Source organism: Chamaea fasciata, unplaced genomic scaffold, assembly GCF_029207755.1.
Source record: "Chamaea fasciata isolate MVZ Bird 193981 ecotype frontalis unplaced genomic scaffold, bChaFas1.0.hap1 SCAF_1, whole genome shotgun sequence".
In the NCBI taxonomy this organism is placed as follows: Eukaryota; Metazoa; Chordata; class Aves; order Passeriformes; family Sylviidae; genus Chamaea; species Chamaea fasciata.
Window position 1 is genome coordinate 125,782,705 of NW_027094086.1, and position 25,229 is coordinate 125,807,933.

General features: G+C 40.0%; 1 protein-coding gene across 1 annotated transcript in view; it reads right to left on the reverse strand.

Annotated features, from left to right (window-relative positions):
- SCIN (scinderin) overlaps positions 1–19,612 on the reverse strand; it is a 50,682-nt gene extending 31,070 nt beyond the window's left edge. The window contains exons 1-4 of the mRNA XM_066196693.1: positions 19,414–19,612; positions 15,532–15,686; positions 13,890–14,051; positions 1,435–1,584 (exon numbers count right to left, since the gene is read on the reverse strand). Of these exons, the coding sequence (XP_066052790.1) occupies positions 1,435–1,584; positions 13,890–14,051; positions 15,532–15,686; positions 19,414–19,612 (666 nt within the window). The remainder of the gene's footprint in view (positions 1–1,434; positions 1,585–13,889; positions 14,052–15,531; positions 15,687–19,413) is intronic.
- Positions 19,613–25,229: the final 5,617 nt, after the last annotated feature.

Here is a 25,229-nt window from a genome sequence, read left to right on the forward strand (position 1 = left end):
GGGGTAGAACGTAAGTCCAACCTACCTGCACCTTAGCCACATTAAGTGCAGCAAAGGGAGCTGCTCTGACCACTGCTCCCAAGTCACACATGAGTGCATCAGAAGCTCTGTTCAGAGCCTCTAGTGGTAACCCCAGGATGGGCTTGGGAGCAGCAGCTGTGGCCAGGGGCAGGGGCCCAGGGCCACCCAGCCACAGCTGCAGCAGAATGCAACCCAGTGCTGTGACTCAAATCAGGAATCTAATTATCCCTGTGCGCTCTTTTCAAAAGAGTTATACATGTAAAATATGTGACACATAAGAACCAATGTGGAAAGTCTGTACAAGGAAGTAAAAAACCAGATAGAGGATTGTCTGCTTGGGTTTTTTCCCCTCGTCAAAAATCTCAAGTATACTGAGCCCCACCTCTCCTACTTCTGAACACAGCCACATCTGTACTCACACCCACAGGAAAAAAGGTCTTTGCAAGTATATGGACAGTCCACCCAAAGGGTCCCCACAGCCAGCACGGCCACGGGCTGCTGGCTCAGCACCTGTTTTTCTGCTCAGGCAGTAACTAGTTATGCTGCATATGACCACACTGAATGAAAGCACCACAAAAAAAAATAATTGCACTCCTGCATGCACCATTAGCTTTACTTCCTGAACTTAATCTGGAGTACAAGACTATATCCTAGCTGTATATATTCCATTTTACTGCAGGACTACTTTGTGACCCCGCTTCCCTCTTCCTTCTTTTTAGAGAATGAATGGAAGAAGCTTAATTTAGGACACTAATGACAAGTGCCAATGATTTTATTAGTATGCAGCCTGCAACAACACATGAGTGTTTGTTAATTTTTTGATCTGAAAAATCCACAAATTGGGAAATTTTTTTCCACTCTACTTTGGTCAACTCAGTTATGATACCTGCAATCTGGGGATTTTAAGTAAATGGTTAAACTTTCTAAACATATGAGGAAGGGGCTCACTGGGGTTATTAGAGGCTTAGGTGTATATGATCTTTGAAAGAGAAGCCGAAGTATGCAAAGCAGTGTGCTTGGCCCCCTGCAACAATATGAAATTAGCTACATTTTTTTACTTTCTACACACAGTAATTCTGTGTCTTTCTTTGTTTGGTACTTTCCCAGATGGATGCTCCTTCCTCACACAGAGCTGATAGTGTGCTTTGGTGTGAGCCATGCTGTTAATTCAGTCACTGTATAGCTAACTCAATAAAGCAAACATTTGTTCTTGTAAAAGCATTCTCAGATGATTAATTATCTCAGACTAATTAATTTAACACTTGCCAGGGCAAGGAAGGAAGGAAAAGGTATAAACTGGCCTACTATACCCTTTATCTGTCTTCCCACCATCAGCCCAATCTGATTTAGTTCCCACGGTGCAAAAACTTTTATTCACAGCTATGTCAGCAACAAGTTAGCACATTACAATACCTCTATGAGCCGGTCTGGCTCACTCCCTTCTTCCACAGTAATTAATTTAGACCTTCCGTTTCGTTCATTGTCCCGAATGCCAACAGCAACCTGTGTAGCCTTCAGCCGCTCGTATTTGTTGCACGATGAGCCACACCACTGATAGATTTCCTGAAATAACCAGAACACACACATTAGCAATAGGATTCAACACAGCAAAATTATTATTTTATTTTATTAATAATTATCCTACTGAATCTAAACCACCAGAACATTAGTGAATTTACATCTTGCAGAAGTACTTCCTAGAAGAGAGTTGCCCAATCATGTAAATATTTGCAGTATCTATGACATAATCTCAAACTGCACCAGGAGAGATTTGGGTTGGATATTAGGAGAAATTTCTTCACAGAAAGGGTGAACCAACATTGGAATGGGCTGCCCAGGGAGGTGGTGGAGTCACACCCCTGAAGGTGTTTAAAAAAACACTAGATGTGTCACTCAGTGCTGTGGTCTGGTTGACAAAGTGGTGTTCAGTCAAAGGTTGAACTCAGTGATCTCAGAAGTCTTATGATCTCAGAGGTCTGCATGTGATGTTGTAATATGCAAGATATTTACATAATATAATTTAGCTTCCACATATTAGGACATCACTTGAGCTCAGTTTTGGCTTGACTGAGCTTTATCCCAATTACTTATAGAGCTTCAGCTAATTAAAGAATCAGAAAATTTGCTACTGCAAATTTTATATATGTCAGTTCCTCTTGTATGGTACTTCAGCAGTGCTCACCTGTGTCAAGAAACAAATTCATTTCAAAATCTCAAGGAAGATCCTGACTGTCTGTGTTACTAAAGTACAGTTAGATCTTCCAATCCAGTTTTTATTGGCTGACCTTTTGCAGAATGCAGCATGTTCCCAGGGCACCTCTCAGGAAAGGGAGACACCAGAACCAGCCTAAGAACAGTCACCTGATTAGCCACATAGGCCAAGGATCCCCAGTTTTGACAACTCCCATTATTCATCCAGAACTTGAAGCATTTCAGAATAAAGAATTTAGATTTCAGTCTTGATGAAAATTACTTAAAAAGGGCATAACATAAGCTGCAGGGAGGCTAGAGGCTGGGCTGGAAGGACCCAGCCCAAGGAAATTACTCATCTTGGCTGGTTGCTTTCCCCATCTTCTTCTGGAAGAAGATAATTTGGATTAATTTGATTCTTCACATGATTCTGTCAAATAGCTCAAATAGCACAGCAGTAAAGGTTCACAGTAATTTTCAGTTTTAAAAAGGTTCAACTGGTTTGTGTACATCTGTAATGCAAATTTTAATCAAAGGCCTCACTGAATAAATTACTTGGGTTTAGTTTTATCTTGTATATATAACTGTATAAAGTCAGATTCAAGATAAAAATCTGTATCATAAAAAAAAAACCCGCAAGTTATTTCTGCTGACCACTGTTGGTCTTTAACATTACTTGAAAGGGTGGTTTGAGACAAGTGAGGGATGAAGCACATCATCTGACAGTTTCTCAGTACTAGCAGATGCAGATTTTTAGAAGATAGCAAATATTGTTGGCATCTCCATGCAAAACAGCACTAGTAACTTCCAACAGCTACTTTTCACCAGTTTGGACACAAAAAAAACCCCACAGGGAGATCTCAGTGATCTCCCTGTTCCCTTCCAACCTCCCTTCCCCCCTTCAAAAGCATCTCTTCAAAGACAAAGTTTTAAGTTTTGTCAGGATTACACCACAGATTCACAGAACTGTATCCCTTTCAGCTTGCAGATGTTATGCAATGAAAGCTGCGAGGTTTTCAGCTTGCCTTTAACAACTTGACTGTAGGCTTAAATAAAAACAAAAAAATTGCTTCTAAGTTCTGGTTTAAATACTGTCAGTTTACCAAGTATCCAGAATCTGGAGACATAGTAATCACAGTAATCAAAGTCACAGGGGAACCCCGAAATAATGAAAGTCGGCAGAGCAAACGCAGGACCAATCAATATGATTACTGGTACGTTTCTCCTTTATTCTATGTAAGATGGCAGGTTTTATACACTCTGTATAGTTTACACTTACAGATACATTTCATTGGTACATGGCACAGGAAAGAATGCAAACACCCATTGTTTAATAAACTGTTTAAGGTAGCTACTATGTCCACACCAATTACTATACTTGTTAACTACTATGAAACCCTTTGACCCTTGCAACACCTTAAGTGAAAATTTCTAATGCGACACACACTTGGCACTAATTTCTATCTGCGCCACAAGCCTCTACAGGCCTCAGGATGAGGCCCAGTCTGGATGATTCAATTATAGTCCATATCTGCTACAAGTAATGGATCTCAGATTTTTAAATTTGCAGGTTTCATTATTTTCCTTATGGCGTCCATGTTCCAGGTTTTCTTCTACTGCATAAACCACCACTTGAAACAACAAGCGGTGTCTGAAAACATTCTTGATATAGACTGTCGCCCTGATTCTTTAGCCTTCTGATGACTGTTTACATATTTCTAGTGGAGTCTCTCACAAATGTAACATAAACAAGTAGATTGTTTTCATTCCAGTCTGTGATGGACTGGTGAACTGACCACTAGGGTCAGAAAGGTGTTCCTCTCATCTACCAATCCTTGACCAAACTCCAAATCCTATTTAAATCACAAATGATAATAAACTTTCTATGCTCACCTCTGAACCTGAGTGAGTGTGGTTCTTTCGTGTCCCTACTGGCGACAATGGACATTCACAAGACCCATCTTACATGGTTATTTGAAAAATACTGATTTTAAAAGCTAGAGAAATAAGAATCTGCTTCTTTTTAGCACTAGAGAATAAAGACACTATTCTTTATTAAAAGCCTGAAAGTTAAACTTCATGTACTGTATAATCACTAGAAGGACGTGAGCAGCCACAAGTCATGAAAATGCCCCAAAGTATATAATATTGTAATGTATTTACTATGATCACCAAAATTTCTTAATCATTCAGTGCTAGGAGCTTTCAGGTGCTTGGATTTAATTAATTTTCTCTTCTGAACTAGGATAATCTTATTTTTAATGTATCTAATTTTGCGGCCTCAGAGTAGAGAAGCTGAGTATCTACAAGTTTGCCTTCCTAGTATAACTTATCCATTTCAACCTCTAGGCAGATTCAGTTTTTCAACAATTTAAAAGCAGAAAAAGTGTTTTAGAAGTTAAAGCCACTTCTTAAGAAAGCTAATGTTTAGATCTGAATTAACCTGAAATACAGTCAATTAGTTATCTAACCCTATCCAACAAATCATTGAGCTTTTGGGTCATATTTCATTACTCATGTATTTATTTTTTACACATATAAAGTGCTCAACTATGGGCAAAATATGATATTTAGCTTTAGCTCACTCACTTCTTTCACAGTTTCCTAGTTGTACTACACCTTCACTATTTTTAGGTATGTTTTGCTAACTTTATTTGGAATTGGCATGTTGACAAGAAATGTTTCCATTAAAATGAAAACAGACTTCAAGTGTTCACTCCCCTCAAAATAAAAGGGCTTCATTCATCAGTAATTCCTGTGCCAAGTCCAGTTTATTTTCAGAAGTTTGCACTAGCAGTATTTATTTTTTTAAACCTCTTAAACAGAATTCTGAGAGAGATATCCTATATTAATGTCTGTCGAAATCAATATAGTAGTCACATTGGGACAACTAACAGTTGAGGGCAAGAAAACCTTATAATTAATAACTTTATAATGAAATGTTATCATGAATAACAGTGACCACTCTAGAGCTCCTGAGTGAGGTTGGGAAGGCAAGCTGGGCCCGTGCCATGCACACTGTAGTCAGAATGAGCTCTGCCCTCAACTGCACATTTTGGGGACAGCCATAGAGACTCAGAATTCACTGCTCTGACTCCTAATAGCTTCTGGCCTGCAGAGTGACCTTGTGCAAGTCACATGAGATTTCTACAGCACATTAAAAATGACCCAACATTTAGCTTCCATACAGAAGTTGTGCATCAGGATGATTACACATGGCTCATGTGTAACCCTGAGCAAGAGCACCTTGGCACTTTTCCCTGTGTAGAGGGGGACTGTGAAAGTACACCGCCTGCTTCCTGCTCCAGCCCCAAATGGCATGCGGAGCAAGAGAAGGAAAAACAAACAAAACAAAAAACCCCACTTATTTCAGAAGTGACATAAAAACCAGTTTTTTCCCTTCCAACACATAGCCACCTCTGTATTCAACTGGCAGCCTCCTTAGTCTGGAGGCAAATGAAAATATCTCTTCTGGATCTTTTGTGGTCATTTCTGTGGATCTTAGCCAGGACAACAACAAGAAAAGCCAAGAAGCTTAAATCCATGAAGCTGTTTTTCTGTAGTTAAACATGCCCTAAATGTGCAAGTGTTTCAAACCCATATGTCTGTTGAAATATCTACTAATTTCCAGGCCTCTACTGTAATTGCTGATTTGCATTTTCTTACATGAAGAGATATTAAAAAGCTAAACAAATTAAATAGGTTTCAAAACTCTAATTTGAAACATGTTTGTGGTGAAACTTCCATTTAGGTAGAAAATAACAGTGAAATGTTTAAGGCCAATTAACCTTAAAATATTGAAATAAACGTCAAACTTTAATTAAGGAAAGAATTTAAGCCAAGCATCAGAAGCTGGTATGCCTCTATTCTTTGTTTGGAGGCCCTGATGCACCTTAAACCTGTCCACTTTTGCCCACATATACCCCAGAACAGGCTCTCAGAATGTAATAGCACCTCAGTTAAAAAGTAAAGTAAAGGAAAGGAAAGGAAAATAAAATACTACTCTTAGCTGAGAGACAGCTAAAATCTGTGGTGTGGACCTTTTCATGTTGTCATGATGCAACTTATGCTAACTCAGTGTCTGCCAGTCAGGATGTTGTGTACCATTCCTCTGAACCCCAACATTTGGTGCAGCAGGGGTACAGCTCTAATGCAGAGGGACTCAGTATGAGAAAACTCTTCCGCTAAATCTGTTCACTCCTATGAGACACCATACTACATCCTCTTTACCCCCACAACTCAGACTAAAGGGCTGAAAGCAAGAAAAGAATATTTGAAAAGTTGTAATTGCCTTAATTCCTCTCTTTCCTTTGATTCAGCTGCTGCTGTTCAGAAGCAGAGCAGAGCCTGGGCAAATAAGCACATCCCAGAAGACCCCTTAGTGGTTTCACAGCAGGTAGAGGGAATGATGAGGTTTGTAAGGACAGGTGGGTCAGGAGGAGAAGAGCTGTGATGCAGGAGTCCCCAAAAGAGCCAGCACTACTTTGTACTTAGTACTCACCTCCTGAAGGAAGTGGGGAAAAAAAAGCCCAGCAATGCTAGAAGCAGATGGATGAATATTGGCAAAGCTTTATGCACATCTTATCATGCTGCTATCAAAATAATGGGCAGGCACTCAGCTGAGACTCTTCACAGTCATTAGTGAACAGCTGCTCTGATAAGGCACAAGTTCCTTTTAGCTCATTAAAAGTCTAGTCCTGTAATTAAACTTAATATGCTTAACAAAGAAAGGCCAATACAAAATAGAAATAAATTTGGAAAAAAGTTTATATATGAGCTGCAAACAACAGAAATATTTTTAAATGGCTTCAATTCTAAGTATTCATAAAACAATGGCATATTACATTGGTATTTGTATTTCAAACACCAAGTTTTTGGAAATAAAACAGAGAGCCCTAAAACACGAGTATGGAGTTTTTATGTTTGTTTTTTTGTTTTGTTTCAAGTACAGAAAAGTGTTAAAGTGAAGTCCACATGGTGGGGAAAATAAGTGAACTGAACAAAAGTAACTGGAATGCAGTGCTTTTTGTCAGCTCACTGACATCCAGGGTTTTTAAAGGAACTGACAATATGTATTAAGAAGAACGGTTGGATTCAGTCAGATTAATATAAACTTCTGAAGGCATTTTTCCCCTTATTCATCTTTTTTTTCCCGTTCTTGACTGTTGAATTCTTGATACGGGCAGGGAAAAACCCCTCTCATTTCACATATCCATAAAATCTAACTTTGTTTAAATTAATACAGTGAACCATTGAAAGTTGTGGAGTTTGATAATCCAAAACAAACTCCAAATTCATTCAGCCAGAATACCTCTGAGGCCACCATGAGCCTGGCCCTAGTAAAATTACAACAGTGTCTTTGTAACCAGATTTTAGAGTCTCCCATTTGACTCAGAACAAATTTTCAGACTAAAAATAAGTCAGATAAAGCAGAGTCATGCACTTAGTACATTCATTTTTCCTCTCATACCTGTTTTGCTAGTATGCACTAGGAAGAGCTCTTGCTATACCCCAGTGGATTAAGGGGTCAATACCAGCATAATCTTAATTCTAAACAACAGCAGCTCAAGCACCAGAACATCTGGATTTCCTATAACATCAGGAAGAAAACTAACTTAACTGAATCCTTGTGGATACATGTGTGTCCAGTCCACCTGAAGCTTAAACAATGAGCTCTGGTTCAGCTACTTTTCTGTATAACAGTGGGGGTAAGGGGAAACTTTCCAGTCCATAGAGTATGAATAAAAATCCATACTCTGAATACTTTTAACTGAAGTGGGGGGGAAAAGGACTTAATTTTTTTTTCTCCATCTGATGATTTTTAGACTATAAAAATTTCCAGAATGCTGGCATTTACACTGTTGGAGCAACTGGTTCACAGAATTACATAAAAATTAAGATGCTTGCTTACCAAGATACATATTGTATAGACAAAACAACATTTTAATGCTGTTAATAAGTCTATAAAGTTAATAAAGAACCTAAGCACTTTAGTTCTTCAAGCTCAGCTACTTGTTTGGCAGCTTCCTGCTGCAGTATGAGCAATAGTTTAACTCTCAGCTGGGGGAAACTGGGGAAGAGGTTAGTTGTAGGAGAAACATGTGAATGGAAAAACAACACGAGTCAGTTGTTAGAACCAGGGAAAGCAACTGGAAATGTACAGTGATGAACTGCAAAATGCAAGAATCTGCTCTTCCAGCCCTGTTTATACCTTAACAGTGACTTTTTAAAAGCAATTAATATGCCTGTTGTGAACTGCTTTATCCAATGGAAGAGAAGCAAAGCCACCTAAAAGGAATAGTGAGGGAAGAATATTAGAGAAGCCACCAAGATAACTGTGCTTAAGGTTGCAATGTGATGCTGAATCATACCCTGTGGTCATAATCATAAAGCAAGTATCTGTTATCTTGCTCTTTTAAAAGCAGAAGTTACTTTTCTTTTTGTAAACATAATTTAATCTATACTAAGTTAACAGTTGTTATGAAAAGCAGCTGTCATAAAAAGCTAGCCTTTTCACCTGATGTATTTCTTCTAGGGTCTTTGTTCTTTTTCTTCTTCTGATATGCTTACCATGTCAGGTGCTCTCATAGGAACACATTGACAGATGCATGAGGACAACAACTCTGTTCAGTCTCATACTTTTGAGTTCTAGCTTCATAATTTTCATTTGGATTCATGAAGCCCTTGAGAAATACATAAATTACTAGACAGCACAAGTTGTTTCTAAGGCAATTGTAGGCTCTTACATTTCAAACCAGCAACCTTCTGGCTGTTTATAAATCAGTTTATAAGTACCACTATAGGAATAGGAAGAATGGAGAACTGAGTTTACCTTCAATCTTCAACAAGCTTGAGCTATAGTTATCACCTCACCCATCTGCACTCTTCCTTTGGGAGAAGGGTGATGTTCTGCCTGCATAACTTTTATTGTACTGACAAAACTTTCCAGCTGCAATCAGGCCCAAGCTCAAACCTCAGTGGTAGATATCACACATTGCCCTTCACCTCCTAATTTTAACAACTGTCTCTTAACCTCTTTGAGAAGGCTGAGCAGTACACAGCTCTCTGCCTGCCCTTTGCAGTCACCTAGCTCATGGCACTGCTGCTGTCTCCTATCAAGAGATTAATCAGACAGAGAGAGTCAAGTCTCACATTTCACAAAGCTCTATCCAAACACGTGCACAGAGAATATTTTTGCTGGTCACGAAGGATACAACTTCAGACGGCCTTCATATAGCAGGGCTTCACAAACTAAGCTGGGAAAGCATTCAATAAAATCAGCTGATCAATCAATGTTGCTTTTTTTTCATTGTTACTTCCATTATTTCTGCTCCATGTTTTGATAACTACCCAAATTATTGACACATCTCAACATTCCAATTTCATAAATGACCAGCATACACCAATATACATAGGGTTAATTTCACAGTACTGACAAGTTTCCTTCCCACTTTAAACCAGGAAAATTGACAAAAGATATGAAAGTCTTTAGCACATCTTATCAGAAATATACACATATACAGAACATTTATGTATCATCTAGATAAATACTAAAATAAAAACTGTATGTACGTTATTCACTAAATAGCACAGTGATTCATCTTTTCCCTTGCCTTCTGTGATCATTTTTCATATCCTCCTGCCCCTTGCTGTTTTGAGAATCGTCTTGGTGATGAAGGAAGAAAAAGGATTGTGTTTAAGGGGAGGTGTCTGGAGGATGGGGTGAAACAGAGAGACCTGCCTCTGGAGGTAAAGGGGAGCACAGAGCAAGGCCAGGCAATTTAAGGCCACCAAGAACTGTCAAACCCATCCTGGTGCCTCACAGGTGGGATACCAGCAATAGCTCAGGACAGGATTTGAAAGGGCCTTGTGGGGAAGCTGTATGAGGATCAGCTGAAGTCACTTTGCCTGTTCAGCCTGGAGCAGACTGAGGAAACACCTCATTGCAGTCTACAATTTCTTCCTGAGGGGAAGAGGAGGGTCAGACACTGATCTCTTCTCTCTGGTGTCCAGTGACAGGACCCGAGGGAACAGTCTGAAGTTGTATCAGAGGAGTTTAGGTTGGATATTAGAATATATAGACATTGGTTCTTCATCCAGACGGTGGTTGGGCACTGGAATGGGATCCTCAGGGACATGGTCACAGCACCAAGTCTGACAGAGTTCAAGAGAAATATGGACAATGCTCTCAAGCACATAGTGTGACTCTTGGGGCTGTCCTGTGTGGGGCTAAGAGTTTAACTTCCCAACCCTTGCAGGTCCCTTTCCAGCTTAGCATATTCTGTGATTGTGTGGCAGGAAATAACAGCTCCTTGGGAGGCCTTGAGCAGTGCTACACTCAGACAAGATGCACTACGCAACACCTGACAAAGTAAGGTGCGCTCCACTCCAGCCTTCTCAGCAACTGCCCTGAACTTGTCTTGCCTGCCCAAAAGCTCCCTTACAGAGAGATTCCCAGGTTCATCAAAGAGCTGCCATGGAAATCCCATGCAGAAAAAGCACCCCAACTTAAATTAGGGTCTGGCACCCCAGCACTCTCCTGGATCACTTTACAGGAAGATCAGTGCAGTCACAGCTCTCAGTTCATGGTCTTCTTCTCAGTCAGAAGACTGCCTGAAAGGTCTTCACGCATTTCCCATAGGTAACAACTCCCCCCATTGCACAGACAGTGCTTTCTCTGCCTTCTGCAGCTATTTTCTCTTCCAGCCAAGAAAGTTCAAAGGAGGCAAGGTGAGACATGGGCAGGGTATTTGAAGTGCTGTAAATGTGGTTTAGTAACAAATCAGCCAAGGGGCTCTGTGGGTTATGCACATGGGACATGGCCCCATGGGATCCCGACCACCTTTAAGAGAGAGGTCAGGAGACAGGCAGTTACAACACTACTTTTTGATCTTATTTCCAGCCAAGGTTTGACTCCAATAACTTAGAAAGCTGGATCAAGACAGAACAACCTTCATTCAAGGTCAGATTGAACAGGGCTCAGAGCAACCTCAGCCTGTTGAAGATGTCCCTGCTCACTGCAGTGAGAGTTGATCTAGATGACCTTTAAAGGTCCCTTCCAACCAAAACTATTCTATGATCTAGGTGTGAGACAAACATCAGAACCTGAACTGTAAATATGTGAACCTAGCTTAAAATGCCCACACACACTTTCTGCTTAAAGCATTATCCCTATAAAGGAAATCCTAGTAATAAGTAATGATTTTATTTCTATTCATTATTATCTTTCATAATTTTCCCTTATCTGTTCAAACCATGAGTTTAAAATACTACAGTAATTGAGCTCAGTAGGAAACCTGAAATTATTTTTTATTATATTAGATAAGTGGCTTGATAAAATACAACAGGAAATGGACAGCACAAGCAATTTTTCAGTGTCATAGAGACTATCCTTCTGGTTAGCTGACTGGGGAAAGTACATCTTGGAAATTCATCTTATTTGACACATTATAATAATTTGATATTAAAAGCACTGACCATAAGCTCATTATTTTATGCAATTACTGCCCATTATTCTTACACAATGAGTCTGCAGTGGTCTGCAATAAATACCAAGACTCAAAAGCAACCCTATTTAAGATTAATTTTATTTCAATTGTTAAGTAAAGGAATCTACTTTAGCCAAAATACTTATTTTTCAAAGGAACCTTAAATTCAATTAAGAGCCGCTGTAAAGACTCAAAAAGCCTCGCCCATTTACAGTCAGCCTCCAGTCATGGAAAATTTCAATATGAAGTACAGTTATTTCAGCTTGAAATATAGTTCTCTAAAACTTGAGCAAGGTTTCTCCTATGACATTGTATTTTCTATCACACCCCTTTATTAAGAGGTGCTTCACTAGACTTGTACATCTTCATCCTGAACTATGTCATACAATTTCATCTCCCACAAGCATGATCTGGTTTATGAAATAACCTATGACTATCTAGATGCTAACACACTTTTTTCCTTAACTTGTCAGTACATCCAGAAAAACCCATCTCTCTTACACAACTGACATGACAAGACCAAGAATTGTTTTAGTCATGTGAGTTGACTGACATTTCACATAGAATGGCAAAAAAAAAAGAGATCTAGATATTGTTCACATCTAATCTTTCTTGCTGCAGAGACACAGTGTTGCACTGCTGCTTGACCTCTGTCGTGTCAGTGAATCAGAAACTGGTGATGTTACAGTAAAAAAAGTAAAAGGCTCCCAATATACATTTAGTATCAGATAAAGACTCTAAAGCCATATTACACTTAAATTGCTTAGTGACAGCACTTTCCTCTCACCAAAAGCGATGGGCCCCAAGCTATACATGTAACATTGCAATACATCCATAGCACATTTCATCAGTGACACTGCCATGCTTGCAGCCTGGCCTGAGTAATTACTCAAGGTCATCTGGGTCACTGCAGCACAATAAGGATCAGAACAAGCTGAATTCATGGAGTACACCCAGTTCCACAGCATGTCCGTGGGAGGTTAACTCCCGAAAACTCGAGCCCAATTAGTTTTACTGCAAAAGCAGCATTTTCTAGCAGTGTTTAGTTCCAAACTCTCCATCTCCCATGGGTTAACTTTGGAAGGGAATACATGATTTGTGTCTTCCATGCAAAGTGACATTGAGAGATTACTTTGGATATTGATCACCAGGCTGTTCCAGATGATTAAACTACATTGACATAAGAGGAATAGGATCATATTCAAAAAACACTATTTGGTGTTCCATCAGAAGGTTGTGAAGTATAATAAAAATCAAAGATGTATTGATATCAAGAAGCTATATTGATTATCCTTAACTGCTACACTAGGGGACACTTTCAGAGAAAAAGCCAAATGCACCCATGAATTCAGAAGAGCCCATTTATTGATAGGTCAGGGGAACTCAGATCTTGAAGCAGCTGACCACTTCCTTGTGAAACACTAGAGCTAAAACCAACTGCAGATAAACTATTTCCTTTCAAATGCTTTCCATTTTATATATGTGAGCATATCAGGCATGGGAGTAATTTTTAATTGGTAACTAGCATCTAATTAGTCTGTACTACATCCCAGCTGCTACCCTTAGTATCAGAAAGTCTTAGCATGTATTCTGAGGTAACAGCACTACACTTTAAGCCATTTCAAGCAAGAATTATCTTCTCTTATGTGTAGATATTCTTCTGTGCTGTGTCTACTTGTTTTCAGCAGAAATCCTTGAAGCACAAGATTGCATCTCAAGTGATCTCTTGAAATATTCAAGTAGTTTTATAATCACTTTTGCAGCTATTTCTTTAGGGTCAGCTGTCACTATGAAAGTTTGATGACTATGAAGAAATGCTCTTAAGAGAATGGTTGAATCTGTGTTCTGCTCTGAACGCTGGCACGGATCCCATTCATCTGGTAGAGAGTGCCAAAGTCAAACTCGACTTAGAGTGAACTGTTTAAGCTGTTCAAACACCAGTAGTGAAAAACCCCAATGCCTTGAATGAGAAAGAGAAGTGTTTCTTGAAGGATAATCTGTGCACTTCAGAAAATATTTAGGGCAGTTTGAAACCTTTCAAGTGGTGTGACACTAAAACTAAATTTCTAAAGCAGATTTTTTCTGCTGGTTCACAAGTGACAAAACCATTTTTGCGTTTTGGAGAATGACTCAAACCTTGGAATGGATGCAGCCTTTGCTTTTCAGTGTTTTGCTCTAGAAAATACTTACATTTCCAAGGTCAATAATGAAACAATCTCCTTTGTTGAAGCTGGTCCAAGCCAGGGGGACTTCTGTGGCTCTTACAACTCTCCGACCCTTGATATGCAACAGTCTCTGAGCACTCAGATCATTAGTAACAACATGATTAAATCCAGAGGCAACACCACCTGCCTGAATAAAACAAAGTAGACAGCTTTATTTCAGCCTCATTTCTGCAAAGTCACTTTTTTTTTGCTACAGATGAGGAGCTAACAGCGGGAAAAAATGGTTTATATAGTGAGAAGCAAGCCAAAGTAATGTACTGTTTAAGAGTGCAGACCACAGACCAGATAGACACCACTGCTGCTAAACTCTCTCTCAGGTGTGAGCCTTTAGCCAAGGGAGGAGATATCACCCTCCTTGAAAGGGTTTTCATATAAACAGCAAAAGTGAAAGCACAGAACTTACAGCACTCTCCAGCCTCATTCAGAGAATGAGATAATACTGAACCCCATTGCTAGGATAAAAGTCAGGGACTGAGGAAAAGCAGAGAAATACGCAGTTCCTTTTGAAGTTTTCTAAACTTGAATCTCAGAAGTCCAGGTGGGATGGATAATTCCACAGCATCTCTGTAATTTTATGAAAGGAATATTTGCAACTTAAGAGTCAACCTAGCAAGAAGTACTAAACTAGGGGAAGTGAGAGCAAACTTGATTTACAATCTGTGAATGCAAATATAAGCATAATCCTGTAAACCGGCTTGGATGTCTGCCTTTGTGAGGCAGCATTCTCCACTCCTCCGGGAGACCCATACCTTGTGTTGGAACAGAGACTGGCTCATGAAATCACACAAAAAAATTAAAATGTAAATGTTTGAGTGCGTCACTGCCAACCTCACTTATGCAGAGTTAAAAGCCTGGTTGTGTAGGCAGAGAGAAGTTACAAACATTCATAATGGGGAAAAAAAGACTGAATGAGCCATGGCTCCCAGAGCTTCTACTATGGAGATATTTTCAGGAGATACATTACTTTATTCTTAAAAAAACCCCACAGATGTAAAAAAAAAAAAAAAAAAGTTACTTTTCAGCTATTCAGCTTCTGGAAGAGACACAGGGACACTGACACTACACCATACAGAAAGCTAAAAATTTTCAAAAAAAAATTGGGAGATTGTTTTACCTACTTTAGAAAAAAGCTGCAGTAGGACTCCATAATTTTTAGATTCATAAAGCATAATTTTCAGATTCAATTGAAGTTCTGATCTTTTCCACTCTATTCATGTTTCTAACTACTTGAGCACACTGGGTTCTGCATTTGAACAAAAATATTTGGTCTGCAAGACAGAAATAACTTCTGTGAGATTTAACACCTCCCAGACACAGAATCCCTACTGTGAGCTCTCTTAGACACACAAATATGAAATTTCAGCTTTATTTTGGGGGGAAAAAAATTAGGAAAGGTTTTCACATATCAGAAGAGGCACTGAAACAAGCAGCTGCTTTCTGTATAAACACAGGGACTCCTACAGTTTAAGATGGGTACTTCAGATCTAAAGCCACAAAACATTAATAAACTATTTTTAAAATCTCCATTTACAAAGAAAAACATTTCATTTTTATGTAGGGAAAAATGTTACATTAAATTTCAGAATGTATTTTGACAGACTCTTTACCCTGTATTTAATTCCTCCTTTGAAGTAACCCACAAACTCAGTAGACTCATATCCTTGAATTTCTCTACTCTGCACAGGCTTTCCTCCTAGATGGTCATCCATTTGAACAGCAAAGATAGCTGCAGCTGTGCTCTCATCCTGGGTGCAGTCTTTCCCTGAAATAAGAGGAAATAAGTCAATAAAGCATTAATAGAATTTTGAATTCACTTGGAGAAATTATTTTTGCAACAATTGGGCACTGCCTTCAGCAGGCTGTATAACCCATGTTTATGTGAAACAAAGCACTGAATCACAATCTTGTTCACCACCAAATAATATGATCTTCCAGATCATTTCTTGACTAATAGTAGAACTGCATTCATAAGGAAATAAGAGTGAAAACTAGAGAAGTTCATCTTCTCTTAGAATCTTCAAACAAAATAATAATTTAATTGAGTTTAGCATGGCAAGTGTCAGCTGTAATTATTTTTGGACTTTTAGCAGAAGTTCAAAGAAAGAAAGGTCACGTGAACAGACTGCCTGGATAGTAAAACATATGTTTATTCTAAGAACAACTCACCAAGCCATAAAGCCAAAATAATTCAAAAGCAGTCCTCTTCACACTATAATGCAAGCAAGATATTTTGCCTGGTACATCTGGGAGAAAGAGAAGCAGCTTTGGGGCTCAGATACTTGCTTCATGAGGTTACACTTTGTTTTGTAGCTTACAGAGATTAGCCTATTCCCAAGACTGTGGTAAAACAGCCTCTTGATCTAGTGTGCTGATGCCTGTACATGCCAAAAACAGACTGTATATTAAACCAAGTATTTTAATGTGCACCCCTACATTTTTGATGAACATTTTCAGCACTTTTAATTGTTTCAAGAAAAGCAGAAATAGAATCAAGCCTAAAAAACCAGGCTTCTCAGTAACTACAGAAGAAAAAGGAAAGGTAAGGCCTTCCATTTGGTTCCAAATCACTCCATGACAGAACTTGCTGTATTCCAATACGCTTTCTCAGACCTGGGTACCACCTTAAAGTTGGTGGTAAAATTTTGGAGGTTTTAGGGATGCTTTGTTTCTTTTTCTAAATAGGGGCAATCATATCCATTAAGGCTAGATCCTTCTAAATTATTACCTGGAATTACATAACAGGGTTCAGGGTTAAAGAAAAATGGTTTTTGAACAGAGTGAGAGATAAGAGCTACTATCAGACTTGGTTTCATAGCTGTTAGGCAATAAAATACTAAGTGAAACACCATTAAAAAAAAATCAAGTGAGCATCTGTCTAAGCATAAGTTACTCGAGCTTGTATGAAAACCAGATTTACCTTACAGTCTAAGGCAGAAACAGTTACAAATAAGCCAGAGTATAATGGAAAAAAACAAGTTTTTACCAAACAGATCCTGGTTCACATGGACTTTGTGATTTTATGACTTCATCTCTAGGAACAAGGGTTAAAAACAGTTAAAAACCACCATGCCTGATTTGACTAAAGGTACTAAGTGGGGTATAGCCAATTGCACTTGCACAAGCAGTTTCATACTGGCACAGTGCATGCTGTTTCCATTAATGATAGTTTCAAGTCCAGACAGCTCCCTTAGGATTACTACAGCTGCTAAGGCATCTTTCAAGTGCCAGTAGAGACAACTGAATCAGGATATCTGAGCAACGTTAAAAGTGGATACAGCTGCAGCAAAACAGATCCACAGTGACTGTTTGGCCATGCCAACAATGTTGATACACCCAGGTGAGCTTGCTCAGAAATTATCCAAGATAATTTCTATATCCAAGATACTATCTGTATGTGAGATACTTGGGAAAACAGTGGCTTTCCCATAGGAAGCTTCAGCATGGCAGAACAACTGTAGGGTCACTTTACCCGTAAGATGCCAGTCACAGATGAAGACTGTCAGCACATTGAGGTCACAGACCATCCTCCCATGGTCTAGACCTTCTTTTAACCCCTGGGGGATGCCTAAGCAAGGAATTAGGAGGACCTTTGCCACCATATAACAAGAAAATTAGATGTTGGCGGTCTTTTTTGCTGGTTAGAATCCATTCACACTCAGTGTCACCCTATGTGGCCGCCACAACAACATATCACAGATGACAAGCAGGAGTAGGACTGTGTCATCAAATGGCAAGGTCCTTGTAAGTACCTAAGACCAAAGTCTGCAGTGTTTCCCCCATCACAAGAATTCCTTCTTTATATCACAAAGTCTGAGTGATAGTGACTGCTGCAGCTATCCAGAGACACTTTTGGGAAGTCTTCAGAAAGACCCTATTGTGATCTTCCTGGCCTGGTTATACAGTCTTTGCTTACCAGTGAAAAGTTTGGTGTACGTAACAGCAGAGTCAATCAGTTAAAAATACCAAAATGATTCTATGTGTATTGCTCTGCGTGTGACTGGCCCTCCCAATACAGCTTGTTTGAAGTTCTGGTCTCCTGTTGCTATTAAATGTGCAGCAGTGTTTGAGATTTTTCCATCCTGCTGCTGAAGTATCTTGCAAGCCCAAAGGGATTTGCCAGCAGTGAGCCTCCCTGCTGCCACCTTGCCAGCTGCACAACAACAGCGGGTGCCCAGATCACCTGAAGCCATTTAGGATATCTAGACAACACCACATGGGCACAACATGTGCATCAATGTGTATAACTAAAGCTCTTCAGCCAACAGCAACGAGGTTTTAATTGCTTCAAATGTCAGTCACTGCTATACCCTCCCTCCCCAAGAGCTGCAAACAGTCCTTACATCACTCCCTGGGATGTGTCTACTAGAACTTCAGTAAGACAGGAACAGTTCCAGCTTCATTAACAAAGGTCTATACAGCCAAACCCTGCTACTAATTAGCAGCACTGCTGACAGAAAAGTCTCTGCCAGAAATTCATTCACACTGCCATCTAAGATTATACTCTTACCAGAGACAGACACTATCCCGCTTGCCAGCTGGAAAACTCCGAAGACATGCAAACCTCAACGCTCAAACATTTATGCAGAAACAATCCCAGCTTTATCTGCAATTATTTTTCAATGCATGCAAAAGTACAATGAGAACTGCAGCAACCCAAGCACACTAATGTTAATATAACTATCTTTATGTGGATTCATTGAGATGATTGCCTACAAACACAAACTTGTTGGTGCAACAAAAAAAAAGGTAGTAAGTTTCAGGCAGCTGAACAGCAATCACTGTGGCAGGATGACTCTGTGGCCAGATGTGGAAGTCACATGAAACCTTCAGGAGATGAGGAAGTCACGTAAAACACAACCTTATGTCAGGCTTCAACTTAGATGTAAAGTGGGCTAGTCAAGGTGGAAGGCAAAAGACATCAGCCTGGTTCCCACCCCAGTAGGCTATCGGACTGATATTAATGACGTTTTAAAGAAAACCCAGTGTCTTTGCACATGATCTCTGTACCATAAGAAAGCAAAATTAATCTAGCTGGAAAAGGCACACCCGGACACTAACCAGGGCAACAACACCACAAGGAGATGGCCAAGAGGACATTTTCATCCAGACGGAAACAAAGGCAAGAACACTCTTCCTGTGAGTGAAGGAAGGATTTCACTCCAGAACCTCTGTCGGGCACAGCCAAGATTTGACTGTAACACTTCAGTACTTTTCCAAACCAACACCACAAAATGAGCAAGCGTCCACCTTTCCGCTACACCCCACTGTCCCACCACTTAGTCCCTCAGCATCGGAAGGGATGACGCTTGGCATCACCCTGATCCTTGGTGGCAGCCCCACTTCTGCCTCTACCTCCAGTACCCCCTTGGAAGCCTCGTACCCGCAGCCTTACTGGGAAGGGTGGAGGAAACCGTGCTCTCCATGCCCTGGAGCCCGGCAAGCCCTTCAGCAGCAGGGTGGGCACTGCCGGCTCTCCCCTACGCTCCTACCGAGCCAGTAGTGAAGGCGATAAGCGACGTTGGTCCCGCGGCGCTCCGTGCGCAGCACCAGGTACGCGTCCCCAACGAAGAAGTCACCGTGGCAGCTCGGGGGCACCGGCACCAGCTCCAGCCGCTCAACGCGCCACACCTGCAGCCCACTCTGCCGCCCGGCCTCGGCGAACGCCGGCGAGGGCCGCTCGGGTGCCATGGCTGGAAGCAGAGAATCAGCGGCGCCTCCGCACCGTCGGTTTATAGGGCCGGGCGGGCGGGCGGGGCGCGGCGGGGTCGGCCCGGGGCGGGTGCGGAGAGCGCTCCGGAGCGATGCGCCCGTCCCACCCCTTCCAGCGGCGCCCGGGGCCGCTGAGCTGGCCTTTGGTTATTCGTTTTTAACACGCCGGTAAAACAAACTTGCCCGGAATCCCTTTTGCTTCTGTGCCCAGCGCCGTAGCAGGGGTGTTTTAAGAAAATCAGCCACCCTCACTGCAAACAGAGAATGTTTCTCTATTCTAAAATAATATGAGAAAGCCCCAGAAAAGACAAGAAAGAAAAGTACAAATTGGCTAATCCAGTGTCTGCGGTTGTTGTAGCATTGTGCTGTTTGCTTCTATAATTATCACATCTCTCTTGTATGAACTGCTCGTGCCAGAACACAAAGAGTTTCTGTAGCTTACACTTGCGGCAGAGCGCTTTTTCATTCCTGCCTGGAACGGCAGAGCACAGTTCTCATTCGCCCAGTAATCTCATTTCTTTTGTTCAGTACTGACAGAAATCTTTCTAGTGGGGGGGGGGGGGGGGGAATTGTTTCATCTCTGATTCCAGATGAAGCCCAGAATTTATATAAATTTCCCTTTCTCAGAAAATTTAAAGAGTTCTGCCAGTGTTTTTCCAAAACTGTGCAGCAGCCCAAAAGGTTTTAAACCCACTTTCTACTTGTCTGTCTCCTTTATAAATGTTTGGTACATCAACATGACAATTGCAGTTTTCATTGCAATATGAAAATTACAGCAAATCACTGTTTTCCATCTAATATTGATACACATATCAGTCTGGGTACAATACAAGCAGATGCAGTGCAAGCTGTCAGTATATCGAGATACATTTCATAAAAGGGTAGATACATTTCATAAAAGGGTTTTGTTTAGCTTCATCATCTTATCCACCTGGATGAGTTTTGAAGCTCATTATTTCCTCACTGGGTTGCTTTATCAAGTTAATAGAAAAAGAGTGCAAGGCAGATCTACCTGCAGGCACATCAGGGCTCCCTCAGCAAGTGGGAGAGGCACTGCTAAATGCAACAAAGCAGCTGGAGACCATCTTTGCTGGCAAAACAAAAAGTTTTAAAAAAGCACACCACAACTAAGAAATTTGTGTAACTATCTTCCCATCTTCTCTTTATACTGTTTTGAGGCACAAGATGACCTTACACTGTGTGTGCCCACTATCATCTCCCATTTTGGTGGGCACCCTGTCATCAGTTTGCCAAACAGGTGCACAGGCACCCTCAGCTTTATCCTCACTGTTTAAAAAAGCAAACTCTGTGTGCTCTGTTTTGTCTAAGGTCCAGCTGAACATGCTGTAACTCACCTTCACAAGTTCATGGCCAAGCATTTTATCCCTCATTCTGCCAGGGCTGCAGTAAGCCTGCTTGATAAACAAATTCCCAAATAAAATACCTTTCTCAAGATGATCATCAAGTGAAGAAGAAAAAAAACAATAAGGAAGAGTAGCCAAAAAATTCCAGCAGTTCCAGTTTCAATATGGTATCAGAAATATTTTGAAATACTCGGAAGTGATTTCCCAAATTTGTCCTCATTTTTGCCAATTGTTCTTCTGTTCACTTTTACTCACTTAATTACACTAAGCAGTTTTTCTAATTGCGTGCCTTTTTGCATCCTTGTGCATTAGTTTGCTTCAGTCAGCGAGGGCAGAACTTACCACATACTCTATAATTGTATGGGTTTACTATTTCTTCTGAAGTTGTCCAGGTGAACTCGCTTTGCAATTGTGCTGTTTTGCCCACACAGAAGCTCAAACCAGCCCTGTGTTATGCAGCTTCACGTCTCCTACATGTTCTACTTGTCTTGCTAAGAATTGTTCATGCACAGATTGCGCAGAATAGGTTGGTTAAATTTATATCTCCTTATAACAGCTATAAAATTTAAATCTACAGACTAAATACTGCTCTAAGCGGAATGCCTCTTGCTGGCATGAGATGCATGGTGTTTGTTTAGCATTGACCATTCCCAGTATCACACACCAATGGACAAAGGTTAAAGACACAAGAACAGTTTAATTGTTTTGTCTCAGTGTCTGTGGCACTACTCAGACACAAAGGATGTTAGTAGTGACAGCAGAGTTTTCTCATGCCTGAGTTTGTTTTACTAGGATTATGTAATCACTTACTGGCTGCTGGCAAAGAAAAACTTGGATTGAAGTTTGTATCCTAAGTGCCAGGATACTTGTTTGTACTCTTCCGTTGAATTTTTGACTGTTTGCAAATCTTGCTTTTGCAATCTCACTTCTAATGAAAGTTGTACTGTCTTTTGTCTTGATCCATCCTTTTTTCTGTAGCAAAAGTAAGAACTAGCATTGTTAACATGATGGGATTTCATTAATTTTTAAATAATCAAGACATTTCTAATATGGTTAATCAAAAGTGAAATTTTTGAGGAATTTTGGAGTATCTTAAAAGTTGCACATTCAGAAAGAATATTTATAATTACTTTTGATGTGTTTTTGCATGTTATTTGACATAGTAATTGGAGAGGACTAAAAATAACATTGTTTTTGAGACTCAGAAGTCCTTGGTCAAATAGTTATTACTACACTCATTAGAAATTGCACTGTAATGGAATTTTAGACTACCTTAAGACTTAAAAGAATTTTTTTCTAATTTACTAAAGATTGTATTTTGCTGATAAACTATGGCTTTCTCAGAAGGATGACGAAGGCCTAGCACTGTTTTAGCTTTGTAGTAGCAAGGAGAAATAATTTTGCATCACACCTTTTCCTCGGGGGGAAGGCCTGATGTAGCAGTTGGCTGCTGTCACAGCCCAGGAACACAGTTGTGGGGTAAAGATCCAGCTTTCTGCCTGCTCAACTGCACTCTTTGAGGTATGGCCATCTTTATATGGCTTGTCTTTTTCCCAAGTCCTGATAGATCACGCAGGACTATTGGAAGATGTTCGTGCTCCTCATCTAGTCCATGAAAAAGCAAATTCAAATGTATTAAATTTAAAGCTTTGGTATGACTTAGAGAATTCAAGGATTTATGAAAAACTTTTCCATTTAATTTTGCTCACTTATTTCCTAAGTATTTTGTTATATTGAATAAAGGCTCTTTTCCCCTCAAAGTATTGTTGTCATATGCAGTGTGTGTGTGCAAACACCAGAATACCAGAATTCAGTGTCCCAAATATCGATTTTTGCCCCAGTCAGGAGAAAGACTCACAAAAAAACCAAGGTGATGTTTCCAGGTGACACACACAAGGGACCTAAAAGGGCTCCCAGAAGTTAACCCCCAGCATCCTTCCCAGCAGGAATAACTTTCAGCTTGTACAAAGTTTAAGGTTTGAGTCCTTCTACAAAGCCTGACTTACAGTTCCAGGAGCTAACAGTGGAAGAAATGAAAGGGGAGAGAATATTTTCAAATGTCTCATGTGTTCCCTTCTACAAAGCTTACTTCCTCTTCACCACAATTGGCAAATGCTGTCCTGAACTCTATAAACCTACCTAAACAAGGGGATTACAAATGTTTAGTTTTGCCTCTAGTTTCACAGATTCCTGTACACAGAGTATGTGTGTAAAAAGCACACTCTTGTCCAGTCACAGAAGTCAACCTCTGTTCTCATCTGTTCTGTTGCTGAATTACAGATCAATAGTTATTTCAGATTTAGCCTAAATACAGTGTCAGTTTGAAGATCTGAGCTAAATCCTTATTTCAATATTAATTCAAAAAAAAATGATTACTGATACTGACCATACAACATTAAAAGCCATGTTATCAAAACAAGCTGTAAAATTATGTTACCACTTGCTAATTCTCTCCATGTTCTCATCATCCTTCCTTCCTGTGTGGTAACTCAGCTTCAACTGGAGACAACAAACATGCTGAAGAAAGACTGAAACCTAACAACTGGCAAGGTTTGAGTTATGAGGCTGCCAGATGACTGGTATGAAAAACCTGGCATAAAGGTATGATTCCTGTCTTTACCATCAAGATAGGAGTCTGGTTTTAATCCTTCAAGTGCAGAGCAAATAAAGGGCCTTAGTGTGTAGCTTTGAGGCAGGTGTCTAAGGCATAGAGAGGGTAGGATCACAGCTACACCGTGTGCACCACCTGGCAACTGGCTGGCTCCTACCTGCTTAGTGAGTGCTGTCACTCCCTGGGGCAGTCCCTGTGCTGCCTGGACAGGCCATGAGGGATTCTTCAGTGGCACCCACCACTCTGAGCTGTGCAGGCAAGGACACCAGCAGCTGAGAAGCTCTGACTCTCCAAATTCATCCTTCAGCAATGGGACTAAGTAGGGCACCTAGAGAAAGCAATCTGAGTGTTGGCTTCAGTCAGAGGTTCTAGGCAAACATCTTTGACATTGGGATAGTGAGAAGTGAAGTGTTGATTATGAAGTATGTTATAGCTTCCTGAATTTTTCTTATGTTCCTCCCTTGAAATATTCAGTGAGCAGCATAAATGTTTAATCAAGAAATTCTGATTTTATGTTCATCTCAAGCCACAGTATTATAGCATTATATATTATATTTCAAGAAGTTAGAGAGAGGGAATTGAAGCACTCCTTCAAAAATCACCTATCTTCCAAAAGACAGAAGGTCTCCTTTATGTTCCTGTGACATGACATTTCATGTGATGATCATGAGATAAGATATGATTTACAAAAATATATTCTCAGGCTCATAATTTTACCCATCTTGACTATCTAGATAGAGAAATGTTGCCATGGATTCCACCAATGATTAATCATCCTGTCCACATTACATGCTCATTTGGTCTACCAAAGGAATAAATCATGCTGTTCTCTATGTGACCCGGAAAGTTTCATCAAGACCATCCCACTGATCCTTAATTTTGCTTTCTTATATTTAGATATACCGGTCTCAACTTTCATGTGGAAAATGTCCAGCCCTTTTCAAAAAGTTCAAATTTTAGTGAATCAGTATATCTTTATTTAAACTAGAAAATGGAAAGGCCATTCTTTATTGAGAGATATTCAGAAGTACTGACCAGAGGTATTAGTCAGAAAGTTTAATTAAAACAAGACTGTTTTATATGAGGTGATACCTCTGATTATTGCTACAAAGCCTCTTTCACATGCTTTTATCAATTTCCACAGTGTTGCTGGGACTCAGGTGCACGCTGCTTTGTGAAAGAATATATTGCAAAGGATGAATGAGAATTAAGTCCTGATTTCTGTATTTCTGTATTAAATTATTTAGAAAAGTTCAAATACACAGCCTAAAGAGGGCGACTATAAGGTAGTTACAGAATTTGTCTGCTTAGACTGATATTCTCTAAGTGTCAAAGAGTATGATTATCCATTTTGAATTTGAAAACACTGTAAATATGGTCTGACTATAATTTCCTAATGATATTTTATGTGCTAAGAAGTGATAATGGAAGCTTCTTATTTCTATATTGCAGCTACAGGTTCTGATGATGGCTTAAGTTATTTCTAAATACTTGGAAAAGAGGGACAAGGAAACAGCCACACTTCCATTTACCATCAGTGCAGTAATTAAAGTTAAAAGCATCTAAGTAAAACTGAGGAAGAGAGAAGGAGAGTTTTACTCAGAAACAAGAATTAAGAACA